This window comes from Gymnodraco acuticeps, unplaced genomic scaffold (genome assembly GCF_902827175.1).
Source record: "Gymnodraco acuticeps unplaced genomic scaffold, fGymAcu1.1, whole genome shotgun sequence".
NCBI lineage: Eukaryota > Metazoa > Chordata > Actinopteri > Perciformes > Bathydraconidae > Gymnodraco > Gymnodraco acuticeps.
In genome coordinates this window covers 2,150,451-2,177,178 of record NW_022992265.1, presented here as the reverse complement: position 1 = coordinate 2,177,178, position 26,728 = coordinate 2,150,451, and the positions used below count along the sequence as shown (strand labels likewise).

The window sequence follows — 26,728 nt, the reverse complement described above, 5'->3', positions numbered from 1 at the left end:
TTGTGCCTTAAACAGGTGGTGTTTAATAAGCCACACTCCATCCAAAAACAGATATACCTGAACACTACCTGTATATAATAAAGGAAGTAGAAAACAGCTAAAACAAGAGTGTTACAAAAATTGTAATGCAGGGTTTTATTAATAATACACTGAATGCCAGAGCACCTGTATATACAATCAATCAATCAATGTTTATTTATATAGCCCAATATCACAAATGTTACATTTGTCTCAGTGGTCTTCACAGTGTGTACAGAATATCAGTATGACAATACGACACCCTCTGTCCTTAGACCCTCACATCATACAAGGAAAAACTTCCGGAGAAAACCCACAGTTTAAAGGGAAAAATGGGAGAAACCTCAGGGAGAGCAACAGAGGAGGGATCCCTCTCCCAGGACGGACAGACGTGCAATAGATGCCGTTTGTAAATCCAAGATAATGCACTTAAAACAAGGATAATACATCATATTTTGAATATAAATAAAGGTATTATGCAAACTAGGAAGGGTGGAGATATATTACCCTTCCCTTTTTCCAGATATTAGAACAGTAAAATTATCCTTGTGAAAAAACTTTTTTTCTCACATTAAAAAGTTGTAGATTTATGTGAACGCAACAGAGAATCAACATAAGTATTTATTTTGAATCATGTTTGTGTCCACCTGCTAAGGCTCCACTATGTTCACAAGCTTTTCTTTGTCGGTCTCCTCAGCTGTTCAACGGTGAGCATGTCATGCACAGTGGGAATTTAGAGCTTTTTTATTTGAAGGAGTTCAATTACTGAATGATCCATTTTACACTTTTGCGATCAATATAGTTTCATATTTTTCAAATTGATCTAGTTCCTCAGCCCTTCTTATAAGAGGGCTGGTGTTGGATGGCTCCACAGCATGAAGCCTTTCAGAGCACAGTGGTTCGATAGCTTGTTAGCATGCCTGAGAGTTCCATGACAGAGCCTGAAATGCAAAAGAAGACATACTCTGAATATAAATTAATAATATAACTCTATACAATTGTCACGTTTTAAGCTGAGTCTAGTGTAAGCCTTGCATAGCATGGGTACAGCAGTTTTTGCTGGTTTAATGGTTACTCACCCTGTTTTGTGTTCCTCTGGGTACAACCTGCCTTTAAATCTACTTACACCTTACTGTGTGTCTCTGACTGCAATCATGACGCAAGAGGAGCAGGCACAGTTCAGTTTGATTCAACATTTGCAGAAGGGAGAGGCAGAGAGACACATAGCTACACCGCTCAGATAATCTTAAGTGAAAGAATTCGGCTCACCTTTAGTTCACCTTTATGAGCCCCAGTCTTGTCAGTATCGATGTAATCAGAACGAGTTTTAACATTCAGAATTTCATGATGAGGCATGCTCAGAGGATCAATGAGGACCTCATAGGGGACAGCAGGATGTTTCCACGAGGAGGATATATGGACATTCCAGCTCTCAGACTGCCCAAAGGTCCCTGTGGACAAAGATATTGCAATTTCTATTTTATTTCCACATTGGGCAGCTTTGTGCTGAAGGAATTTGCAGTTGAAAATGTGGCTTCTTAAAATGTCACAATGTCTGAATCCATTTGAAATCAAGTGTCTGCAGGTCCCTACTGTGCAGACCCCCACTACTGACCCACATGGAATTGTAATCTTTATATTTGATTCTTATTTCAGGTTGAAATATACATATACATTGAAAATATTACTAATGACAGTTCCTAACAAATTTGAAACTTATTTTTCCTGTCCACTCTTAGATTATCAACGTCACACACAAAAAAATACAATTGCTCACAGTTATGTAGAAGTTATGGATGTAGATTTTCAATAGGTGAAAAAGTCGGTTTTGCTGGATGTACATGAAGCGGAACTACCATCGATGTGACAGCGGTTTAAATTAATAGCTCAATATTTTGTTGTGCATTAAATATGAACCTACACTCACCAGCCAGTTAGCTTTGCACAAACACTATTTCCCAACTGGACAGTAAACACTTATTTTAGAACTATTCCTTTAAAGTCTTGGACTTCTAAAATCTGGAGGTTCCCTACACCAATTGGTCAGTAGAAACAATTTTAAACGTCTATTTATTTGTCGCAATGTTATAGCCTTAAGGAACATGTGGTCTCACATCATTATCTGACTGAATAACTCAACCAAATTACCTTATTTATTTGATTATTATGTATATGTATGTATAGGTTATTATAGCTAACATTGTGCTTACATGGTGCATTACCCTGAATAAATGTGTGTTATTACCAAAAAAGTAATTCACATAGTGTAAACCTGCAGCCAGGTAGTATTTTAGCATAGAAGTGCTGATTGTTTATGCAGTCTCTATAGGCAAATGTAATTAAGCTGCCATGTAGTTTGCTATTGGCGCGTTTCCACTGCAGGCCTCGCTCGGTTTGGTTAGGCCTTATTAGGCCCGGCTCACTTTTATGCTGCGCTTCCATTACAGTTTAGGAACTGGGGTAGTTACTATAGTAACGCAGTGTAGGCGGAGCCGTGACGTCATCTTCAATGAGCGCCCCAAAAAACAATACAGCCGTTAGCTCTTAGCACTCAGAGCTCACAGCTCTTCATATCTGTTCAGAAACTAGACAGAAGTTAAACAAGTACAAACCACAGACTGCCTGTGTCATGGCGAATACAGTCGCTGGTTTATTTATGTCTGTATAGGCTGTTGTTGTGAGTGTGGACGGTCGGAGCGTATATAACGTTAGCTTAGCCAAGCTCCATTTAGAAAGCACGCATTTTAAAAGGGTTTTTCGCCTGCCGTCTGTCTGCAGACTTGTCAAAGCATTAATTCATGGTTTTTACTAACCGGTATCAGTATGTTGTTACTTCGGCATCATTTTGAAACGTGTATTACAATTAAATCACGGTCAAATATGTTCATCTTGTTGTAGTTGTAGCCCCCTTGCCAGCGATTCTCTCTCTAGTTTAGCATACTCAGCCCGACTCAGTCTGGTTGTTCCTGGCCCTAGAACCACGATTTAGTCGGGCCAGAAAAAAGGTGAAAAAGTAGCCCCGGGCCAAAACTAGTCCAAGTGGAAATGAAACCAAAAACGGGCCCCGCACGGCTCGGCACGCTTAAAGCGAGCTACCCGCTGCAGTGGAAACGCGCCATATGTGTACTGTACTTGATGGTGACAGGGCACATTCACACTACACGAGGAGTCGGAATAAAAGGGCCAAACTGCTTGTTTTTACCCCAGGCCCCATAGTGGTTTAATACAGCCATGAATATTGTCACACTGAAAGAAAAAGCCCACAAATAACAGCATTTCCTCCAAAAGCACCACACCATGATTTATGTTGTTGGCATGGACATTAATAATGTCTAGAAAGAGGGGATTGACAGATGTAAAATGGCACCCACCTATGTATTCTCCATGTGCGCTCCAAATGCGCACAGTGTAGTCTGTGGATGAGGTAAGCACCACTTGATCATTGTCAACAATCTGCAGGCTGGACCAGAATACAGAGACATGAGATTTAATGAGAGACGGCATTTCTGGCAGAACACCCTAAATCATCCACTCTGTTGGTACGTCTGATGGCAGATGCACCCCGCACAGCACCTCACCTATACTGATTGTCTGTTTAAGACCTTCCCACACACAGTTTCTTTTGATTTGTCTACTGCAGCAGAAGGAAGTTTTGCTGTGCTGCTGCTACCAATAAGTCATTCTAGAAAAAAAAGATTGCTTCCACTAAGGATGTACCCTCGGGGACTTTTAAGCATACAACAAACTTAAAGTTAGAGACACAACCCAGAGTAGAATTCCTGTTTGATAGCGTTCACCAGATTATAAAGATTAGATAATATGACTGACCATGATTTTTTACATACCCAGTAATTTGGCTGGTGTGGGCACGCCAGAAGCCTTCAACTAAATGAAGTTGAAAAAACAAAGAGGGATTCATTTTCCACGTTCTGATGGACAGTAACAGTTTTTCACTGTATGTCTAATCAAGGTGAAATATTCAGATTACCTCTTGGTGATTTTTGCCCAGCAGTAAACTTTTCCATGTTGTAAACATAGATGTAACCAATCCGGTCAGCAGCGTACAGCAACGTGTCTTTGGCTGTTTTAGCCAGTTTTGTAATCTTTTGTTGGAATTTAGACTACAAAATGAAAATGAAAAAAAGCAAAAAGTGTTACTTGAAAATCATGGCACGCACATCTCACCAACTTTTCATATTAATGATTTTTGCATTAACTGACTGTACTGTAGCAAGTGTTACCTTCCCTGAAAAGAGACTTAATACATTATATCCTCTCCAGATAGCCTAATATATCCTCTCCAGATACATAATATCAGGTGCCTGGTTACTTTTGTAGAAACAAAAGTAGATTCAAATAATAGCTCGAAACTGTTGAGAGACATTGTTGCTAGGTAACAAAACAAGTGGGCTACGATAGCAAAGAAAATATATTGTTTTAGGGTTTTTTTTCTTTTTTCTTTAGTGAAAATGTATGACTTTTTAAAGTTTTTTTAGCCTCAAAACGCAATTTCTGTACTCATGTGCACATTTTCTATTCAGGCTACCAATATTAAAGGTCCCTGCTTTGCATTATGTAGCTGCAAGGAAGGATCCAAACAACTAAAAAAATAGCACTAAGCAAAGAAACAGTTTGCCACAAACGATCCTAATGCCTGATTAGCAATTTTAAATATAGGAGAAAGAAAAGCAAAAACTAGAGTCCTATGCCTTGGGACCCAAAACTGAATCCAAGAATATTGTTGAGATGCATTTCTTACAGCTTTGAAACTCCCAGCTAATTTGCTTCCACTGAGCACGTTCCAGATATTTATACAACCTTTAAAAGAGAAAATACATAATTAACAGTGTAATGGAAGACGTTGTGAGAGGTTTTAAAATGCCATCATGCACTGTAATTAGAGCTGTTCATTACACTGACCCATGGCTCCTGCCGACAGCAGAGCTGTAGCCGAGGAAAAGTGCTGCAACTTGGAGTTCTTAAAGAAAATTATACTTGGAACACTGGTATCCAGTCCTGTATCACAGAAAAACACATGTCATTATTGCAATGTTACTTGTGTTGAAAGGTGCTATATAAATAAACTTGCCTTGCGTTGCCTATATACACATATGAGTTTTTTTTTTAAATATATTCATCATCTGCCTTGCTTCAAGGTTACCTTCAACATTTTGGTGTTCAGCTAGAAGAGGGCTGACTAACCGACACCGTATTCGTCCAGAAATTACATTCCACACTATAATCTCTCCATCATAGCTGCTGGTGGCTAGGAGAGATGGGGGACACTGCGCCACACAAAGGATGTCCTCCGTATGGCCACTTCTCTGAGAAAAGACAAAGTGCAAGTATTTTTAAATTACTCCAGGATAAAACGTTTAAAAGTTTGAGCACAGTTTGTTATGAAACATTCCTGCCCTTTTTGTTACCTAAGAACAGAGTGGAATAATGTATTATCACTTCAAAAACATTTTAAACTCTAACTAGCCACAACCTTAACTTACTTGTTTTCCTATATTAACCATATCAATTTAGAAAAGATCAAGGAGTTTGCACACCTTATAGAATGAGTGAGTGAGTTCCCCAGTTTGTTCACAAAAAAATTAAAGGAAATGCAAACAAGTCAAATATTACTTCAGCCACTGTACTTGAACACTGAAACTGATGCGTATTGTGCGTCTTGTTTTATTGCACTGATCTCAACAGAAATATGTTCTCTTGGTGTGATGCTGCCAACCAGAAACTATACACAAATCAAGAAAAGCAGGTGGCATTTCTGACCGGCACTGATTACTTAACTTACTGTAAATTATATTCAAAGGCCAAGTGAAATATTAGCTGAACCAGGCCATGTTTTGAAATATTAATGAATTGTAACATAACTCAGACCATCTGGAGGAACAGAGAATAAATCACAGTAAACCCGAGCATGTGGATAACGGAAATGGACCAATATACAGTAAATTATATAATGTATATAGAAGAACCCATTGGTCTCTTTCCTGCAGGCCTTTGATGAAAAACAATCATCAGAGATGGCTCTAACAGGGGTCACTTTTCTTGCTGTCCTCTCTACTGCATTATTTCTCCTCTGTTAGTTGGCCTATATGAGGGTGAGTGCAACCACCAACCATAATAAAAGAGATGGGAAAGAGAGCTGGGCCCTGCATTCTGAGATAACCTGTCCACTTTATACAGGTACAATCTGATAAAGGAACTGCAATCTATTCTGATATTTTATATGGACTGAACACACAGCTTTCAGAGCACACGACTGCATTTATTTATGTAATTGTTGATTTTACTTTATAGGTTTGTGAGATTCAAACTCTCACTTCACTAAATGTACTTCTATCAAATGAAAAGATACTATGAAAGGTTTAAAGTTCTTAAACAAAATCACGAATAGGATTACAACACTGTGACACGTTTAGAGGATCAAATCCTTAGCTTTTGCAAGGAGATTTTTCTTAGGACAGATGTATTGCTTTGTAATACAAAACATGCACGTGCCTGACCTTTTGTTCTAATCTCAATATCATTTATGTGCACACAATAACGGGGAATAAATATACTGACGTTGACCTATTAGACACTGTAGGCGGTGCATTTGTTGCAGAAAAAAATAAATCTTACATTTCATTAAAAATGTAGTGAGAAGCTATGTGATGTGACATCAGCGGTGATGTGTTTGTGAGAAAACCCTCAATATTATATATTACACTATAAATTAGTTTAGCCCTACATACATACAATATAGGTTAATGAAGTTGGCAGGGAAAATGCTATCATCATGTTTTTAATAACATTCTCAATAGTGAGAGAAACGGAACAAGGAAAGATGGAGGATAAAAGTGAGGCAGGGTTGCTGCTCGATTTAAAATAGAAAATTCTGCAATCAATGTTGCACAGCAGGGCAGAGATCAGGGAGGCTGTGTTACCCATATCTTACTGAGTTTTATGGCCAGTCAGCAAAAAAGGCTCTAAGGACACCAGTGTCCTCTGTGTGTAATATGAACAAACAACTGGCAGTGAAGCTTTATCTACACAGCCCTTCAGGTGCACCAGTGACTGAGGCAGTGCAAAGACAGAACTCACACCTCTAATGTGAAATACACAATGATAATATGTAAACAGCATTGTAAGGTTCTACTAAGTTAACTATTTGTTTATATTATTGGCTTTGTATACGGTGTATCAGATTTATATATTTGTATGTATTTCTTATCCTCATTGTTTTAAAATTAATATGATGGAATCGGCACAACCTTTGTCTCTGAAATACAATGTAGTAGAAGTATAACATGGCACCACATGCAGGAAACATTCAGATGTTCTGAAAAATAGTATTATACTCACACTGTAGCAACAACATGATGAATGAGGTTGTAATGAAATGACTTCAGAGCTAGCACATACTGTTTTCTAGCTTAATGTGTTTTTGATCATACATTCATTTTGCAGAAAACATCCAATTTGTGTTTATGGCGGGGTTTTTTTTATGCTGATACTGTATCTGTGCTCTTTCAGAAACAGAAGAATAATGATCCATCCAGTGTCTGCCTAGAATCAATGTCACGGGGGAATACTAACTCTCAGTCGGAGCCCATTGAATAACTTGTCTTGTAACTATTACTTTTGTCTGACTGAATCGCTTTTCTCAATGTTATTGTCAAGACAATTCTCTATTCATTACTCACCAGATCATCTTGCCATGAAGGCTGTGGCCTCTGGACATGATGAAGGCCCTCAGGTATGTCCTGAAAAAAGCAAATGTCCACTAAGCAAACAGAATATTTTACATCTCGATATTAAAACATTTAATTGTTATTAAACATATTAGTACATTACAATTCTTATTAGGCAGACACTGACAAGAAGTGACATCCGCCATGCAGTAAAACATTTTGCAAACTTCTTTCTAGTTTTATAATGAAATTCAGGCTATATGCCGCATGAACTATCAGTATTTTCTTTGCTGTTTCAGGATAGAGATAAGCTGCTAATGACAATGTAAACAAATGAAAATTGGATACAATACGATGGATGGATGGAGGAACTGGAGGAATAATTGGAATGGGATTTCTGAAGCACAAATGACGAATGATACAAAAAACTCATGGCTTTTGTACTCACTGGGTAAATGTCAATCTTCCGGTCCCCGCCAACAGACATTACATAGCTTCAAATATAAAATTGCACAAGTTCAACATAGATTAGAATGTATACTGAGCACAGAACACTTGCCAAATATCACATCATTACTCACAAAGTCCTGTGAACTTGCAAAAAGATGCAGTCGCACACTTTGTGACATTCACCATCTATGGGAAAGATTTAAAGGGATTTTTCACAAATACTGTATAATATAGTATACAAACCTTTTGTTTTATGCAGAAGTAATGGAAAGGTCAAATACATACCTTTCCTAAGTGTCTTTAGGCACTGACCATTGTTAAAGTTCCAGATCTTTACACAACCATCTCTTCCACCTGTGATGAGTCTGCAAATAAAAACAACTTATTAAGATAAAGTTGTGGCTCAATATATTTTATTAAAGTGAAATGTATCACAAACTGTTGTACTGTACCTCCTCCCTTTGGGGTCAAAAGCCATGCATGTGATGGCAGACTGGTCATGGGTGCCACCAAATTCAAAAACCTGCCGCCCAGTGTCAAAATCCCAGACTTTAACCACCTGGAAAAAGTAACATATTGAATGAACTGTACTGTTGATATACAGTAAGTAAGATCAATTCTGTTTTGACACAGATTGGATAATTTCTTCGCTGGAAATGTGAAGTTGGGTCACTTGAATGACTTTATGGTGTACTCAAGGTATTCATTTACTCACGGATCCCTCACTGCAGCTGACAACCTGACGGAACTCCTCACTGTATCCGCAGCACATTACAGTCTCATCATGAGAAACAGTCAGACGGCTGTGGAGCCTCGGCCTTAAAGAGGAAAAGAAAAACAACATAATAAAAGAACAACTCTTCAACAGTCTTTTCTGTATTTTTTCTTATTTGAATTTCACAAACCAACAACCTTGAGAAATTTTGTTTTTAAGTATCTTCACAGTACTGTACATTGGATTCTATGATGAATAAAGCACGGGGGCTTGACAACCAACCTTATCTTCAGGGAGAGCACCGCTATGCAGTCTGCTGCAAAGTAGAAGGATTTTACAGCAGAAGAATACGAGCAGGCAGATATGTCACCATGAATCCCGCTGGCTTGTGAGTCTGCTGTAAACAGGCAACACTGATCTTGAATATCCCAGATCTGAAAGAGCAACAGGTAAACAGTAGTGTCCAAATTATTCACGGAATGTGCTAAAAAAAAGACTAAAACCTTCAATATTTTCTAGAAGCACAGAAGTCCTAATGTGCACCATAGAATATGAATACTCTATGTATTTGATCATATAGTATTAACACTGTAGCTTGTCTAGGTGGAGCTTCTGTTTATCCAGCTGTGAAGTCATGTCTATAATAAGGCATCGTGTTTTGTAAAACAAAATAAAACAAGACTTTAACAAGTAGTAAGTAACTATAGCTAATATACATTTATAATATTGTCTTCTGAATTGTAGAGTAGTATAATTAATTTAAAAGCAGAACAACATTTAAAAACTCAAGTCAAAGATTTTTTGTTTTACATTTTCAAAGTTTCCAACTGTCCACAGTGGTTATTGCACGCCAAAGATGGGGACTCGAGTCTGAGACTCGGACTCGAGTCGCACTTAAGTCGCACACACAGAGACTTCAGACTTGACTTGGACTCCTGCTCAAAAGAGACTTCGGACTCGACTTGGACTCGTGTTTTGGGACTCGTGAACAATCATTGTGTTTTCTATTTTTGGCGTATTAAAGGTGGGGTAGGTAAATTTGAGAAACCGGCTCGAGATCGCTAGAATCTGAAAATACACAACCGGAGAAATTCTGTCACTTCCTCACAGAGCCCCTCCTCCAACACACACGAACGAGCACATGACCAATGAGGGCACGAGATAAGTTTGTGCCCCGATGGGAGGCTGACAGGCAGGTAGGCCATCCAGTTATTTTAGCCGGGCCGGCTATCGGGATGTTAAGAGCATTCCATGGAATATAACAAAAAGTGTATCTCGAGCCGGTTTCTCAAACGTACCTACCCCACCTTTAACATTAACATCATGGTAACACCATGGCGACCGGCGGCACACCTGCAGCTGTACCGCTTGTAATTAGGTTCAACTATAAAAACTTCGAACAAAAACGCCGGCGGCACCAACAAAAGGAGCGCACACTGCAAAGTCTGCAATATTAAAATCAAGGATGCTGGTGCAACAACGTCAAATTTCATCAGGCACTTGAAAACTCACCCGGAGAGGTCAGTCACATTAACGCATATGGACGGTTAGCAAACATGTTTAGCTCAGCATCAGCTATGTAATGTTAACTTAGCTTGCTACTAGCTTTGTAACTGAATATTTGAAAAGATGAGTGAATGTTTGCTTGTCACACTTGTTTGCGTTGAGTGGCGTTGACATCCAACTCTTGACATGACATAAAAAAAGGTCGGTAACGTTAATCATTACGTTCCGCTGCCACCATCTACTGGCTAACGTTAAACGTAGAAAAATACATAGTTACATACATAAATACATCTGTCGGTTTATAGGCAGGTTACAGGTTTATTGTTGACCACGTAACGTTAATGTTACAGGTTTATCGGGTTACCATTACACTGGGTTTGAGTGAGAGGATAGAGGAATATGTTTATTTATAGTAGACTTAAAATATGTAATTAGAGACCCAGTGTAATTAAACAATACGGTTGCAGAGGTCACATTTTAACATTTTTGTCCACTGGCCAAATGGCTAGCCTAGTGAATGTTGATATGTTACCAGCCACTCAATAGATTGCCATTGTTATTTGTGGCTGGTGCGTGCAACATACAGTACCAGCCACTTGCATGATTTACCAGCATTTGGCTGGTAAATGGTGTTAATGGTAGATATCTCTTTTGGAACAGGTCATGTTTTAATATCACCAGTTCAGTATATTTCAGATAATATTGCAGCAATAGTTTTTTAGTTGCAAAGAACAAATGTTTTCTTTTAAGTACTTTTAACACAGTTTCCCTGCGGGGGATTAATAAAGTATTTGTGATTCTGATTCTGAAGTGTTTTGCTTATAAGTTGTTTGCATTTAGCTAAAGTGTGATGTTTTTCCTCATATTGCATTGCAATAGCCTGTTTAAAGTGATCATATAACAAACAACTAATCAGTACTGATACTGTATGCTAATAGATATAGGAGTGATAATAATACAGTAAATGCTTTGAATTTCTTAGATATAGCTGTGCAGTATTCTTAACAGACTGGATAGCAGCAGACAATAGAAGGCTTATTACAACCAGAAGAAACATGAGACTTTTATTTTTTAGAGACTTGAGACTTGACTTGGACTCGTGACCAAAGACTTGAGACTTGATCAAGTCTCACCCCACAAAGACTTGAGACTTGACTTGGACTCGTGACCAAAGACTTGAGACTTGACTTGGACTTGCAAAAAAAGACTTGTGAACATCTCTGTTGCACGCCCTCAAATGAATGCTGTACTCCGTTTGATCATTTAGAATGTGGAAAATCACAGAAACATACAAATGAATCATAAATCACCTTCACAGTGCAGTCTATAGAGACAGAGAAGATCTGACCGTTCTCTGGGATGATGTGCAGGTAAGTGATTGGAGCTGAATGGCCTTTCAAAATACCGTTAGGTTTCCTAAAACGAAAAACCAAACCAAGAGGTGAGGCTTTTGGATTTATTGTTAATTGTCTTGAATAAAGCCCACTGAATTCTGGCTCCTCACCCAGAAAAATGTGGGTTCCACATGCGTATCAGCCTGTCCATGCCTCCAGTGACCAGCAGGCTGTGCTTCTGACAAAGGTCAAAGGTCTTGACACCTTTGGATATGTTGAAAACTGTCTGGTCACACGATGCACGGAGCTGTGGAATCCAGCTCAGTTGGATCTTCTTGGTTTTACCTTCATAGCAGGCCTCTCTGATATCATCCAACTGCTGCTCAGCGTCTGTTAGAGGCAGCACACAGCCTGAAGAAGAAAAAAATATAAATGTTATTATGAGATCACGTGTATCAGCATTGATCAAACATGCCTTCTGTAGCAAGGGTGAGCCATTATCAGAATAAATTACCAAGCATGCAAGTGGTCATGGTCGATCACACACCACACACGCACGCACACACACACACGCTTGCATTGATTGGTGAATTTGTGATAGATGCACCATCATGCGTCATCCCTCAGCGCTCTCCTACCAGGCTGCCTAATGTTCGACACCATTTAATGACTGCTCACTGTAGAGTCTTAGCAACATTTTTAGCATTCATTTGTTTATTTGGATCTTAAATCACAGAGAATATGCATGTGTAATAATGATAGATGTGTAAGTGTTTTAAGTCACAATAATTAAACCCATAAAGGTGCTAAACTTATGCCAACATTTCTCTCTTTAAAAGCCAAAACAAACTGAAATTACCTATAACGAGCGAAGTAGATTCTTCTTTTGATGAGGAGACAACAGCTTGAAAACTATGAAAATATTTTGCCTAGAGTTAGAGAGAGGAGTTAGATGCTCAGTCTATTTCATTATAATATGTCCGTAATGCACGTAAATTGTTCACACCATCTGCAGATAATGTCAGTCGTCACTTGGCTGAATTTAGATGTATTTCTTTATAAGGGAAGTGAACATGCACATGGAAAAGGTTAAAACTCACCTGTGTTACCCAGTCCTGATGAACCTTCCATCTGACAAATGTCACATTTGGAAAAAGCACTGCATCGTCAATCGCTATGTTGGGCATATTTTCAATCTCCGGTAATTTATTCCATAACCTATCAATAAGAAATTAAGTTATACATCATGCATGAAACTGTTTAAATGTATTGGGACACAGTCGTACCTACAAACAGTACAACCTATAGTTATAGGTATAATTTGTCCACCTTAAGTTTCTGTGTAACTACGGCTTTTACCCGGCTACAGTATTTCAATCTGTCCAGACACTCAATTCTCTGTTATGACTAGAACAACAACAAAAAGATAAATTCATACTTTGATCGACTTTCCCATAATTCGACATAATCTCACATACATATGCTTTATTCATGGAAATGAAAGGGATGGGGATGGTCACAGGAGAAACACAATGACCAACCAGTCAATAGAATACTGACTCTTTGGAAAAACTGATTCCCAAAGGTTTTTTTGTGCAGCCTAAAAAGATTGTGATTGAAGATAACACATACAACCTTTTCCTTCTCTAGATGTCTGCATAGCAAAGCTCAATATATTATATTCTTATGAATTAATTAAGAGTTTTGTATATTATAAAGAACATATGGAAATGTAATTATGTTATCAGAACCAGAGAGTTTGATTCTCTGAAAATGTGTATCCCAAATTACAATGGAAACCTGGAAATAAGTGTTTAAAAATCAAAAAGGAAATCACAGACTGGAGGTTTTAACAGAAAGGAAAATTACCTGAGGGTATCTCCAACATAGGATATTAAAATGATAGTAACACATCCCTGAAACACAAACACCATATTTAACCTATGCCAGTATAAATCAGGTGGGGTATAATTAATGATAAGTTTGTCTAAGATTTATTTCAGGATTATTCAAAGGACCTACCTCCGCGTCTCCATACACAATATAACATTTATCAGGGCCAGTGCAGCTATGAGAAAAAACGGAGGCCATTATTGTGACTTATTGTGACATTTGGAAGATATGTTAACATGCAGTTTCGTTGCTCACCCAAAGTCTAATGTCAAAGGCACCGTTTCTAGAGCATTGATCTGGCAGTAAGGCTCCAGAGTGGAAAGCTCATAAAGCTGGATCTCTCTGTCCCTGCAAGATAAAAAAAGACACACAATAAGCAAAGCAAGGATAGTTTGTGCCCTGCAGTCAGTTTACTTTATAAATAATTGGGTCTTTAATTATGTTATTAAAGCTTTTTTTAATATTACCCTGTTCCAATCATCAGCTTGTTAAACTCTGTCATCAGAATAAAGTCACTTGCCCACTTTGACTTCCTGCTTGCTGGTCCTTCATTCTGAAATATAATTATGTTTCCAATATTAAGTGAGGAAATACCAGCTGTGTCATTTAAGAACAACAACATTCTTGTTATAGACCTCCATTGTCAACATAGAACACATATACAGTATGAGCCATATTGTTGCCATGGGTGATGTGTTCCTATTACTCAGACACTGTACCAATTTTTTTGGGATATAAAAACGACAGTCATTGGCCAATATCTGTGCCCTCAGTAGTAGGAACCAATGGGCTTCAGGCTTGCAGACATGATTTAAAGATAGACGTATGGTCTTTAATGTGCTTGTTGGAAATTAAAAAAAACAGACTTATCCCTAAAGTGTTTTGGTGAATGTACAAAGAATACATACAAACAAATGTTTGGTCTTCAGTGGTTTCAGTTCAGGGCTGCAGCAGCAAACAACACCGTCTTCTCTCACTGTTACAATGGTGCCATCATGGCTGGAGTGGATGTTGACGATGGGGATGCCATGACACAATGTCTTCATCGAGGCTGGCAGAGTGAAAGCCACCTGCTTGCTGCGTCTCACAGTTTCCTGCTTCTCTTTGTATTCATGCATCATGTGTGTGCAGAACTCACCCTGCGTCACATCACTTTGTGTCAGGTTATGGTAGTCCTGCACCTTGACAGTCATATCATTTTTATCATGGCTTTATAGGGTTAGATTTCAGCGGTGGGGGGAAACAAAAATACAGAAATACTTGTTGCAAAAACAAATTGGCTGTTGATGATTTCGGCTATTTTCTACATGTTACAATTTGTTACAATATGCTTTCCAAATGAATGACACTACAAATAGTGACAAATGTTCTATCATCCAGTAACATGTGTATTGAAATTCCTGATTTAGCCTGAATCATTGTGTTCAGGAACTTCAGGTGAGTAACAGCTCTACTTGCTCCACTAATTCATAGTGAATTACAACTGTCACATTTCATAGGGGCATAGTGTGCAAAGTGTCATAAAAAAGGCAAACCTCCTGAATGAAATAGATGAATGCTCCATAAGAAACAAATATACATTTCATCTCACCCATGAAATCTGTCCTTGGCCCAAATAATCAATCTTCTTAAATAACCGTTGAATCTGCGCATTGCTCTGTGAAATAACAAAAGAATAGAAAACAATGACACAAATCAATCAGGCAATAGCTGAGGCTTGTCCTCAATTGCAAAGAAATGAGAAACAGATAACGCAGAGATGAGAGAATCTGAAACAGAGTTAAAATATTAGGAGGAATGTGCCACTGTCCTTACTGTCTTAGGCAAACCCAAACACTTCTTCACTATACGTCCAAAACACTTTGCATCAATGGATCTCGAGCCACCCCTTTCAAATTCCTTTTCAAGAAAAAATGATGTCACATATTGCAGAAATGCATATCTAGACTGTCAGTGAGAAAAGATGCAGTTCATACAATACCTCGAACGCTAGTTTCAATTTCTGGAGATTGTCGAGTGATATCGTCTCATCAATCTTGTTGGAGAAAAGAACAGTGACATGTGTTATTACATGAATCAATAATAATGCTGGGTGATTGTGAATATTCAAAGAAAATAGCACAATACAGGATATACCAGAAATCAGGTTTAATTGACAAACAAATGCTCCTTCTAATTTATTTTCAGTCCACTCAAATGCACTCACCAGGAAGTTCATAAAGCATGCGTGCTAGAAAGGAGATATTAACAGCATGTAATTATCAACACATATGGTTAGGGCTGCACCTCTGAGTATTAATGACTATCTGTAAAGGCCATTTGTCAGCCATGATGTGTGCTTTCACAAGGCGGGATGGCTGGCCATGTTCTCTGCGTCTAATGGCCTCTCTTAATTTTGCTATGGTTTCCTGGCAACGGGTCATTTATCCATGACGCTATTTGATCCATCATTAATAAATAACGTGGATAAACAGCCTAGTTCCTTAAGGATGTAACTAGAGTCAAGGTTTCCCCACGGTATCTCCTGAATTTCAGAGATAATTGTTCCATCAGTCAGTGATGGAAGTGCTGAAAGTTGTCTGCTTTACAAAATGTATTTATGAACACTGCATAACTTTGGACTCCTGAGCCTGCTCCGTCCAATCTGCCATGGCACATTGCTTATTACATAAAGCAGGAGAGTGTGACTGACACCTGCACCGGAAACTTCTGCTGGTGTTCAGGCTCCTGCATCAGTCCATCATTTTTGTCAGCTTGAATTTGAATCTACTGAGGTTCTTTTAAGTGGTTGGCTCAGCAACTAAGTTTGTTCCACTTTAGACTGAAACATGGCCATCCCTGGCTCTGGGACAGATCGTCTTGCCCAATGCGCTGTCAGGTTGGGAGTAAATTGATCATCAACTTGAATTAAAATGGCACTTTTGGAATTACCTCATTCTTTCTGCAGCTCACCTTGTGAGTGGGATATGCTTCAGCTGTAGTGTAGTTTAACCACATCAGAAAGAGTGTGTAAACTAGTGATCATAACACTCTAGTGACACCTTGAGGCTAAATGCTGCAACTTAAAGAAAGCAAACTCAATGGTAAAATGATACAAATCTATCATGGCGCTGAAATAATAAAAATGTAGGAGAATCTTTCAGTTTGAGAGGTCAAACATATTCACACTTATTTCTCAGATTTTACTTTCAGACTGTGTTAACTTTACCTTGAGGCTGCACAATCTGCGAGTTGAGTCAATAATAGGGTGTTGTTTTCTCATTTGAGCCTCATCTCCTTGTGTGATTGAGTGTCTTCGCCTGTTCTGGCTCAGCAGCTCTCGCTCCAGCCATTCAGGCTGCTGTTTGTCCTCACTGCAGTCATCTGTGAGTTTCTCAACGCAACAACCTGACCCCGTCGTCCTGTCTGCAGTTCTCCACAGTTCACAGAGGATGCTGGAGGATTTGAGATGTTGTTTTAATTAAATGCAAGCACTGTTCTTATAGCAGGTTGTTATAAAGAGTAAATATTGTTCTGGAAAACATTATTATTATTATGTGAGAAGCTTGTTGGAGCACACTTTCAAAACCATACTAAACATATATTATTAATATGATAAATAAAAATAAATTAGACCAAAATAAATGAAATCAAACATGTTGCAGTGCACTGTCACAACCTACTGAAAACTACTTAACATATAGCCAACATTTTGGTAAAACATATTCATTATTCCACTCAGTTAAACGTTGAAGGCTGGCCAACCGTCATGGTCCAAAAGTAACAGGAAATAAATGTTGAACTACAATTTAAGACCAAATAAAAATGTTTTGGCCACCATGACAAATGCTGGTAGGGCTGCTCATGTCATCTCTTAAAGATTTTTTGCAATGAATACCAGGCTGTTTACATGGTCTGGTTTCAGAGATGAGCGCAGGCAGGTGACGATATTGCCACCTGTACTGAAGACCCTCAGCCACGCCCGGACACAGGGGTGACGCCGGCCAATCACAAAGCTTTGATGCGTTCAAGTGCATTATTCTGGCACAGGAAGATTATGTTACAGGACATTAACGATAAAACAGAATATTGTTGTTCTATTTTTAGACACATCTCGCGATCGACTGGTACCCCTGGGCTAGACCATAGGTCCGTTGTGGTGGCAAAGTAGTCAGCTGAAGCCACATCTCTCTCAACTTCCCCACGGCATTTGTCACATAATACCTGCTGAAATAATACCGAGATGGCATCGCGTAACGCTTGTCCAACGTGTTGACAAGTTGCTTAAAGCCCTGGTTGCTAACAGTGCTAACTGGGCACATATCTTTAGCGATGTGAAATGTAATGGCACCTGTAATATCTCTGTGTCTCTGCGAGCTCGTCGCGTAGGCCGTTGCTCTGTACAATGCGTCCTGAATCGATGACTGTGATGATGTGGTGTATGAAGTCGAGCGGGCATCTGCTTTTTGTTGTATTATTGCCCGGTCGTATTGCACTTTGTGGTTGTATTTCAGATGATTAAAGAGATTGGTTGTGTTAGCGTGTGGTGCCAACACAACCTAGTAACAAATCCTGCACTGTACTTTGTTTTGCTCCACGTCGGACTCCTGAAAGCCAAAGTACTTCCAAATAGTGGAAATAGTTGTACCCTTCTTTTTAACGAGTTGTTGCTCTTGTTCTGACATCTTCGCTCGCGCTGAACACTCACAACACATGTCACTCCTACGTGGCCGAGTGGGCTTTTAGGGAGGGACGAAGCGCACCCAGCTAAATAATCGTATTTTGTCAATTATGCTGTTTTCATAATCGTCGCAAACCATAATCGTAATCGCGATTAAAATACGATTAATTGCACAGCCCTAGGCTCAACCTATTATTACTAAGTTCTCCAGACAATGAAACAGTTAAAATTAATACAAAATTGGTTTTAACTATAAATAAATCAAGAGAAATACACACATGTGGTGAAATTAAGGAGAGAAACATAATATCAGGTTACCTGGACACATGTTGGGTTTCTAATCTTCCTGAGGCTGAAGAGGAGCGGACCTCCTTCCCCAGTGGCATCCTTGTTAGATGTTGTATTTTAAAGGGTTGATGTGATGTAAAACGCAGACTTTAGTGCAGCACATTGCCTCAGTCAGAATTTAAATTTAAAAGATCTCACATTCGTCTACCTGACACTCACTCTAACATTACACCTGAGCTGAGCGGGTGGCCCCATGGTAGCTAAGAAACCAAGGGTGACAACTGAGACACTAAAGACAAGAAGCTGCGCTTGTTGACGGCCTTGTTAAAGCCATGTAACAATGTATTGCACTATTTACATTTAACTTAAATACTATTAAAGTAATACTAGTTAATTTTCGTTGAACTACCAAGGGGATAAATAAATTAAACAAACATTATTGAATTTCTTTGAGAATGAAATGGAAAACAGTGTATCACAAAGCAAAACAGTAGGATAATAAGTGGTACTGCTTGTGATATTATAAGCAGATTGAGCCATTAAATCAATGTAACATGTTTTTAATCAGATGTGTTATCAAGCTGCAAACAGACTGCAAAATGTACGAGATAGCAGAATACGGGGGCAATGAAACATGAAGGCAGCCAAGTATTTTTTCACTAGGCAGGAGTGTTTAATTATCACAGCACACAGGTTCCACAACAATAATGACATAGCAATTAAATGAGCGTTAATTATATTATGTTGTACTGGTTATTACAGTTATGACCCCTTTCATTAGAAAAAGAAACAGCAAAATACAAAGACAGATAAACAAACCTCTACCATAAGCAACAAGGTTTATATATATATTATATATATTATATATATATATATATATATATATTGTATATATATTATATATATAGAGAGAGCTTGATATCCACTTTGGTGAGCAGCGATTAGACACAATAGCTGGGAGTTTATTAACTTTCTCCTTTCTGTTTGGGTCTTTACTTCAAGCTGTTCTTAGCTTCCTTTCCTGCAAAGTCAAAAGACACAGCATATGAATTACCTGTCATTGTTAAAATCAGTAAGCAGCCTGTTAAAATGCTCAAACATTTGAAGTTGAAACTTACCCTGCTCAGGTAACATTTTGTGCAACTGCTGTAGCTCCTCGGGCAGCAAAGTCTTTATCATATCTGTGACATTAGTGATTTCTTTCCACCGTTTGTCAAGTCTGGTCTTCTCTGCTGAGCGTGCCTTTGCACAACAGTAGGAACTGAAACACACAGAGGGCAATAATAGATACAAAGCTTGAGGCTTGTTGAATTGTAAGCACTCTTATACACACCTATACCACGACAGGACATGTTGGGATTTGTGCTGCTGCTGTAGTGATAGAAGTTGCCCTGCAGTTCAGGTTTTTGCTTTGGCTCGCGGTAATTTCCCCTCATCTCTGTATCAGTAGAAATTTGCATTTCATGTCTGCTGTGAAGAGGTGCAAGTCTTCTTTCTGAAATATTAACATGATCATGTACTGTCAAAGGCCTGAGTGCTTGAATGTCAGTAGTTGAGCAGTTCTGACGTCTTCATGTACACAAGAATGAACCAACAGACTTGTCATACCTTGAGGCATATCCATGTAGTCACATTTGTAGACGGAGCTGTACTGCGCTGTCAAGGCTTTACTGATCACCCCCTCAGATGGGGGATATTTCCAAGGAAAGCTGACATACTCAGAGCTTTGTGCAGCATCCTTAGGCAGCCTCCACATCATGAAAGACTTCAGGAAAATATTTTGCTTTAAAAGTTACGATACACTGGGAGAGGTCAAGCATGGCATTAAACTATAAATGTAAAATTGAGGCTAACACAGCCTAAATACCAACCTGACTGGGATGTGGGTTGTTTCTCCTCTGCCCCGAGGCTGTTCCTGTGCGAATACTCTCAGGTTTACAGGCCGGCTTACAGCAAAACTCCTTGCTGTACACAGTTGATCCAAAAGGTCCAGACTGTGAATATGAGTCTGTAATTGAAGTTGACGCTGGGCACCTACACATGCATCAACATAGGCATACAATTAAACACACACTAAAACAATCCTACATTTTGTGTATGCCCATTCAGAACTTAACCAGAAGACCATAATACATAAATATATCTTACAGCACAATCTCTGCAGCTAAGTTTGGCCGGTAGACAAATTGTCTTTTATTAGAAGTTTCATATGGATCCCACCATTGTTTGCCCTCTACAAAAAAAGAAGAAATACATTATTATTAGATTGCAACGTTGAATTCTAATTTGTTCTTAAAATGAGCATTGCGCACAAAAAGCTAAAAACAAAAACAACATTTAAATCAATTGAGCAAATAACAAATAATGCAAAAGATTGAAATACTACACTGTCACCCATAAACAGTTTTGTAAACCCATGTACTATGACCCTATGACTATGACAGTTATCTTTTTTCCCAATAGAGAACAATGTTCAGAGAAACTTGCATACAAAATGTCAAATAAATCTACAAAAGAGAGGGGGACAAAATACATATTTTGGAAAGTAGGGATGACATAAGACTATTCCAGTGGAAATAATGTCTTTTTTGAACCCATAATATGAATTACAATTACCCCTGGCAAGGGAGCATGAAAAATACACTTCTATGTATCATAATTATAATGCTTTGACCCAAAGAATAACTTAAGGATTGATCAAAATAAATTGTGATCCGCAACAGTCCAAAATAATACCTTGAATTATTCCAGGAGTAGGAGGAGGAGTATAGCCTACACCAAATAAAGCTATATCACAGTAAAACAAGATTTAATAGACAATGTATAAGAAATTCCCTTCTAAATCAAATGTAACATGTTTTTGCAAATCTAAATGATAACCTTACTTTCAAGTAAATTCAATCTTTACATATCATTGGTTTTACATTACCTTGTGTTGTCATTGGTGATCGTTGTTTTGGTGTCCTCTGCTGTAGTTGTTTTCAGTGTATGAACACCTTTCCATTTCCAGATGATAGTTCACATCATGGATAGCTTGCTGAAAAGCATAACTGACAACTGTGGATTTTTTGTGTCTTTTCAGGTAACGTTTTGTATGTGTGCAGAGGCAGAAAGGATCCCAGCAGGGTGTTGAGGTGCTGTGGTAATGGAGACCTACAACATTTGAATGACAACACTGAGCTGCTCAGCAGGGGAGATGTTGCCTTACTAACATTACATAAGATAATTAAGCTTTTGTCAAGAGCAAAAGATAATGGGGATCCTTAATAAACATAAACATACAAATTCAACATGCCAGCTTTGCCCTGTTTATGTCTGTTTCTGACACTGGTGGAAAGTAACCATATATTTAACAAAGTAATTTAATTGCATGCTATTATCTACAACCCTCATTTACTGTTAATGACAGCTATATAATTTCCACAAATAATTACTGTGCATAAGGTGAAAAAGGATTGAATAAAAAGTAGTCTACTTCATGCTCTCCTCCCACGTCCTTTAAGAAAACGTATTTTAGCAATGTATCATAAAAATATCTTCAAAGATATTTGAGTACATATGGATACACGATACTATTCAGAGAAGGAAATCACTCGGATCCTTTATGTCTTATTTTTCAGAATCCTTCCCAACAGCTATTCATTAATCTTAGTATTACAATCTAATTTTACCCTGGTTTGATTAATAAATCCTCAAAATAAGAACATTCTCCATCTTAACAATACAGTAAAATCCTGCTAAATCCAGTAGGCCTACTATAATAATACATATTTAGTGTTGTATAAGCCTTTTTGATAATTTGGAGGTAGGTAGAAACATTAATCAACATTTACTTTGTTCTTATTATTAAAATGACAATGGCATTTGAAATGCATTTTGCAAATAGGAATGTATCATGCACATGCAAGTGACAATGCAAGCCTTAATGCAGATTGAAATAAAAGCTCAATCGGTTGCATTGCATTGTAGCCTGGTATGACTTGTAGCCTACTATAGTAGGCTGAAGATGGGCTCATATTACATCTCTCAAACTGGCTCTTGTTTCCCGCTCCAACATGACTCTACTTGTTATAATATTTGCTTTCTCTAGAATAAAGGCGTGGCTGTTTCAAGTTTAGCGCCACAGCTCTGCCGTGTTTTGGACAACCAACTGCACAACAAGCAGGGCTGAAGCAGCGCGGGTCCAATAAGATACTCCAAGGAGCTGACGGCAGCCAATGTCCAACAGACGGAGCCCGACACACAGGACAAACAGAGGCATCCTCCCCACAGCCGGTGCGTTTCTTTCTATTGTCTGGGACGTATCGACGTAGAGCTGGCTTCTCACAGAGCTACGGGGGTAAGCATAATACATTTTAAAGTATCAAATAGGGGATATTGTTTACCTGTCATGAATAGAACCGTTCAGGTTTGCACAGTTTATATCTGCTTTGCTAAATTGCATTTGTATGACTTGGAGAGGATGCTAAAATGATATCAAGCTCCTGCTGAGGATAAATAATGTCCAGCTAACTTGGCTGCGCAGTTACCTAACTCTGAAATAAGCTTTGACCAAAATTGATAACTAAATAAAGGTGATCCGCACGTAAAAGCCCTGAATGAAAGTCAACTACTACCATCTGGTTATCGTAACATCCGCTAGGGTGTAGTGAGCTAACCCGTATAGCTACTATTTTAGCCTGGTAATGGTGGCTGACCGTGTTGCTATCACAAAAGCTAACGCTAGCTGGAAGGTGAGCGTAGGTTAACACGGCTGGTGCTGAAGCAGCCCGAGCGATGCAGGCGGAGCATCCTTCTCCGCGAACATCTCTACTTTTGTTAAGACTTTAAACTCAATTCTTTGCAATATGATGCCGATACATTCAGGTAAAAAAGGCCTTATAAGAGCCGGGGGGCACGTGATAGCATAGCAATTGTTCGCAATCAAATCAGCCATTTTAATAATCTTCTCCTGAAATGAGCTCTTTGTCATGCCCGCTAGCTAGCATTAGCTAAATGCTAATGCTGAAGGCAAGGGGACACAAAGCAATGGCAAGGGACGGTGACTAACAATGAAAGGCTGTGGAAGCTAATGCTAATATTTGCATCTACATGTTATATTAATAAAAGGCTAATTACGTCACCAGGTAATATAGTTACCACACATGTATTTTAAGTAACGTTGTACTTTATCACCGTGAATGCATGTTGGAAATACATACCAGGACACTAATGTGTTGTATTAGAGCATCATGTTGTCCTTACATACAATGGGTTACTTATTAGTCATCCCAGAGACCCTCCTCCCACCACCCGGTTTAAACAATAGGTGGAACTGACAAAGCAATAGGCCTCCTTTTAATTTGGGTGATATTTAGATATTGGCACTGCTGCTGCATGAGTAGACTTGGATATATTTATTTAAAAAACATATACTTATATTTCTTTTTTCTATTTAGCAATCCAAGATGGTGAAGGTTTTGGGAAAGCCGAAAGGCAAAATGTCCTCATATGCCTACTTTGTACAAACATGCCGAGAGGAGCATAAGAAGAAACATCCTGAAGCCTCTGTCAACTTCTCTGAGTTCTCAAAGAAATGCTCTGAGCGATGGAAGGTAAAATCATGACTTATTATCTGAATTTTATTTTTATAATCCAAAATGTGTTTTCATCAGATTGTCTTATATGATGTTTAACACTGTTTTTTCTTCCCATAGACAATGTCACAGAAAGAGAAGGGCAAGTTTGAAGATTTAGCCAAACTAGACAAGGTGCGTTATGAGAGGGACATGCAGAATTACGATCCCCCAGCCGGCCAGAGGAAGAAGCGATTCAAGGACCCCAATGCCCCCAAGAGACCACCGTAAGGGACCATAATACAATTGCTACACTTTTGACAGTGCCAAGTGGACTGTGATATTTTAACTTATTTGATACATTTCCCCCCTCAGGTCTGCATTCTTCCTGTTCTGCGGTGACTTTCGTGCAAAGATAAAAAGCGAGCACCCTGGACTTACTATTGGGGACACTGCAAAGAAGTTGGGAGAGATGTGGAACACCTCCTCTGCAGAGAACAAACAGCCATACGAGAGGAAGGGAGCCAAGTTGAAGGAGAAGTATGACAAGGTAAATAGACAAAGCTCAACTTGTTTTTTCTTGAATCTGATAATCATATTTAGATCCTCTGTAACACTCTTGATTGCCTCCAAAGGATGTCCTTGCATACCGCACAAAGGGCACAGTTGAGGCCGCAGCACCTCCTGCAGCAGCAGCAGCAGCGGACGACGGCGACGATGATGATGACGAAGATGAAGAGGAAGATGATGATGACGATGATGAGTAGACGGCATGGGGGTGGGACCTGAATTTTTGTTTATGCCATATAACCCTACTATATTAAATTCACCATCTTGAAACATAAGTCAGATTGAACAAGAACATGTGTATATTTAATGTTTCTAAGATGTACAGTGTTATTCTCCTTTTTTTGTAAAGTTAACGCTACATATCTTTTCTTTGGGATTTTTTCTAGTGCTAGTACTATCTCCTGCTATATGTAACAGTAAGGGAGGACTTAAAATCAGTATAAAGGTAAATAGTCTTTAGGTGTTACAACTCAAAAATAAGATTCCGAGTTGGTAATGTATTCTTTATTTTGAAAAATATTTTTTTATGTGACGTCCCAATGTCTTTTTATTGTTCTTTGAATACCACTCTAATATCAAAAGCAGCTGTTGACATTGAAGAATGTCTTCAATAAAGGTCGTTTCTTTTTTTAAGTTTGTCTTTTCTTCTTATTTTGTCAACAAGGCTACCAGAAAGTTATCAAAGACACAATGTGTAAAACGTAGTCCATTCATATATTATGTAAGGGATAATGTGCAGTGAGCCGGTCATTATGGGTAAAATAACCCATGTTCTTTTACCCATAATGACCAAGTCGCTGCACCTTATCCCGCTTATTACAAGGCCACATTCTCAACAAAGTAACGACATTACTCCCAATATTAATTGAAATGCTTTTATAGATTTAGAAAGTGTTTTTATTGATTTAAAAAATAGTTTTATTGATTTAGAATGGCATGCATCCGCTAAGAAAAATAGTCCGTTGTTACCATTTGAACTATGTAGAAACGTCAGGAACTGCTTCGATAGCGTTTTTGCGGACCTTTTTGATTACAGATTTGAAAACATCGTTGCTTGCTTTAAAAGTAGCACAATTCATTAAGTCAAACCTTCGGAAGTATCTAGATATCCCTGCCCTAATGCCAAAGTAACTAGCAACTGAATATGTTTTGATGTTTATGTCTGGACCGTTGCGTAAAAAGGACCGCAGCTCCGTGTTGAGGATGCCCCGTTACTTCTCCGCTGTTTTCTTGTCCCTCTTGTCTTTTTCTTTTCTTCACTGGCGACTCATCAGCCACTAACCATTCATCCACATTACTGTGTTCTCCAAATATTTTAAAATCCTCCATGTTGCTCTCAGACGGTAGACAACGGAAAACTAAAGACAAGCAAACTGCATGCAGTCTGCTTTTCGGCCAAACTGTATACAGTTAAATCGACCGGACTTTCTGCAGATGTGAGCGTCCTTAACAACGGTCAATAAATCCTTGACAGCGGTCTGTACTACTGGATTAACAACGTGTCACGTGTTCTGAATTGACCCATCAGAATCGAGTATTCAACTAAGCCATGTAATAAAATATATTAAAGAATACATAAGTCTCACACTGTCCAATCATACTTACAGTCTAATAGAACATATTCTAAACTGGAAATGAGGGCTTAATAAATGTAAGTGTACTCTGTTTCTGATGCTTTGGAGTACATCTATATAGACTTTATAGTAAGACTTGATGAAATGATTGGTCATCCAAAACGCAAACAATATACACACAACAATTATTGTCTCAATAAAATGATGAGCATTTTTGTAGTTCCATAAAAATAGGGCCTGATGTTAATGATTTGATCAGATTTCATTGGTAAGTTAGGTAAGTACGTAATTCACATAGGTGTTTATCTTACTGCATACCAATTAACATGAAAGGAGAAAATACAAATTAAGTGAAGAACTATAGAATAAAATAATTTTAAAAATGGTTTGGGAACATGCAAACAAATTCTTCCACATTTCTTTATTTTCCCAGAATAGCATTGGAATATGAATGTGATTTGATGGTTAGTGTACTGTGGT

General features: G+C 38.5%; 3 protein-coding genes across 4 annotated transcripts; 1 reads left to right on the top strand and 2 right to left on the bottom strand.

The window, feature by feature from the left end:
• Positions 1 to 359: 359 nt before the first annotated feature.
• On the bottom strand, positions 360 to 18,647 carry wdr95 (WD40 repeat domain 95). The gene is made up of 31 exons (XM_034207094.1): positions 18,580 to 18,647; positions 17,932 to 18,015; positions 16,810 to 17,035; positions 15,583 to 15,636; positions 15,417 to 15,500; positions 15,193 to 15,258; positions 14,510 to 14,740; positions 14,069 to 14,154; positions 13,857 to 13,949; positions 13,731 to 13,776; positions 13,578 to 13,624; positions 12,809 to 12,926; positions 12,568 to 12,637; positions 11,879 to 12,119; positions 11,685 to 11,790; positions 9,151 to 9,302; positions 8,869 to 8,971; positions 8,606 to 8,712; positions 8,439 to 8,518; positions 8,285 to 8,339; positions 8,152 to 8,197; positions 7,716 to 7,775; positions 5,180 to 5,342; positions 4,939 to 5,034; positions 4,635 to 4,836; positions 4,240 to 4,243; positions 4,007 to 4,139; positions 3,864 to 3,903; positions 3,390 to 3,478; positions 1,288 to 1,469; positions 360 to 959 (listed from the first exon to the last, which is right to left on the bottom strand). Exons 1-31 carry the CDS (start codon positions 18,645 to 18,647, stop codon positions 930 to 932), a joined length of 3,162 nt encoding a protein of 1,053 aa, XP_034062985.1. The 3' UTR covers positions 360 to 929.
• Positions 18,648 to 19,541: 894 nt separating this feature from the next.
• LOC117540429 (testis-expressed protein 26-like) lies at positions 19,542 to 22,591 on the bottom strand. Its single transcript, XM_034207093.1, is given in 8 exon segments — positions 19,542 to 19,570; positions 19,668 to 19,757; positions 19,760 to 19,810; positions 19,883 to 20,044; positions 20,158 to 20,314; positions 20,421 to 20,583; positions 20,698 to 20,782; positions 21,479 to 22,591. Coding segments are annotated over 8 exon segments (750 nt in total). The 5' UTR covers positions 21,492 to 22,591.
• A 39-nt stretch (positions 22,592 to 22,630) lies between these two features.
• Positions 22,631 to 25,307, top strand: hmgb1b (high mobility group box 1b). Of its 2 annotated transcripts, none has more exons than XM_034207170.1 (5): positions 22,631 to 22,888; positions 23,988 to 24,143; positions 24,246 to 24,391; positions 24,480 to 24,654; positions 24,740 to 25,307. In XM_034207170.1, the coding sequence occupies exons 2-5, from the start codon at positions 23,997 to 23,999 to the stop codon at positions 24,869 to 24,871; spliced, it is 600 nt and encodes a 199-aa protein (XP_034063061.1). In that variant the 5' UTR covers positions 22,631 to 22,888; positions 23,988 to 23,996; the 3' UTR covers positions 24,872 to 25,307. The 2 variants fall into 2 exon arrangements, with proteins under 2 accessions (XP_034063061.1, XP_034063062.1); XM_034207171.1 differs by lacking the exon at positions 22,631 to 22,888 and adding an exon at positions 23,211 to 23,415.
• The last annotated feature ends 1,421 nt before the right edge of the window (positions 25,308 to 26,728 follow it).

Bases quoted from the DNA above. Each gene is read 5' to 3' on its own strand.
- wdr95 (XM_034207094.1), bottom strand. From the start codon at position 18,647: ATGCCACTGGGGAAGGAGGTCCGCTCCTCTTCAGCCTCAGGAAGATTA. The intron at 5,343-7,715 runs GTGAGTAATGAA...GTCTTTTCTCAG, and splicing joins CTTCATGGCAAGATGATCTG to AGAAGTGGCCATACGGAGGA. The intron at 4,837-4,938 runs GTCAGTGTAATG...TCTCTTTTAAAG, and splicing joins GCTGTCGGCAGGAGCCATGG to GTTGTATAAATATCTGGAAC.
- hmgb1b (XM_034207170.1), top strand. From the start codon at position 23,997: ATGGTGAAGGTTTTGGGAAAGCCGAAAGGCAAAATGTCCTCATATGCC. The intron at 24,392-24,479 runs GTAAGGGACCAT...TTCCCCCCTCAG, and splicing joins AATGCCCCCAAGAGACCACC to GTCTGCATTCTTCCTGTTCT. The intron at 24,655-24,739 runs GTAAATAGACAA...TTGCCTCCAAAG, and splicing joins TGAAGGAGAAGTATGACAAG to GATGTCCTTGCATACCGCAC.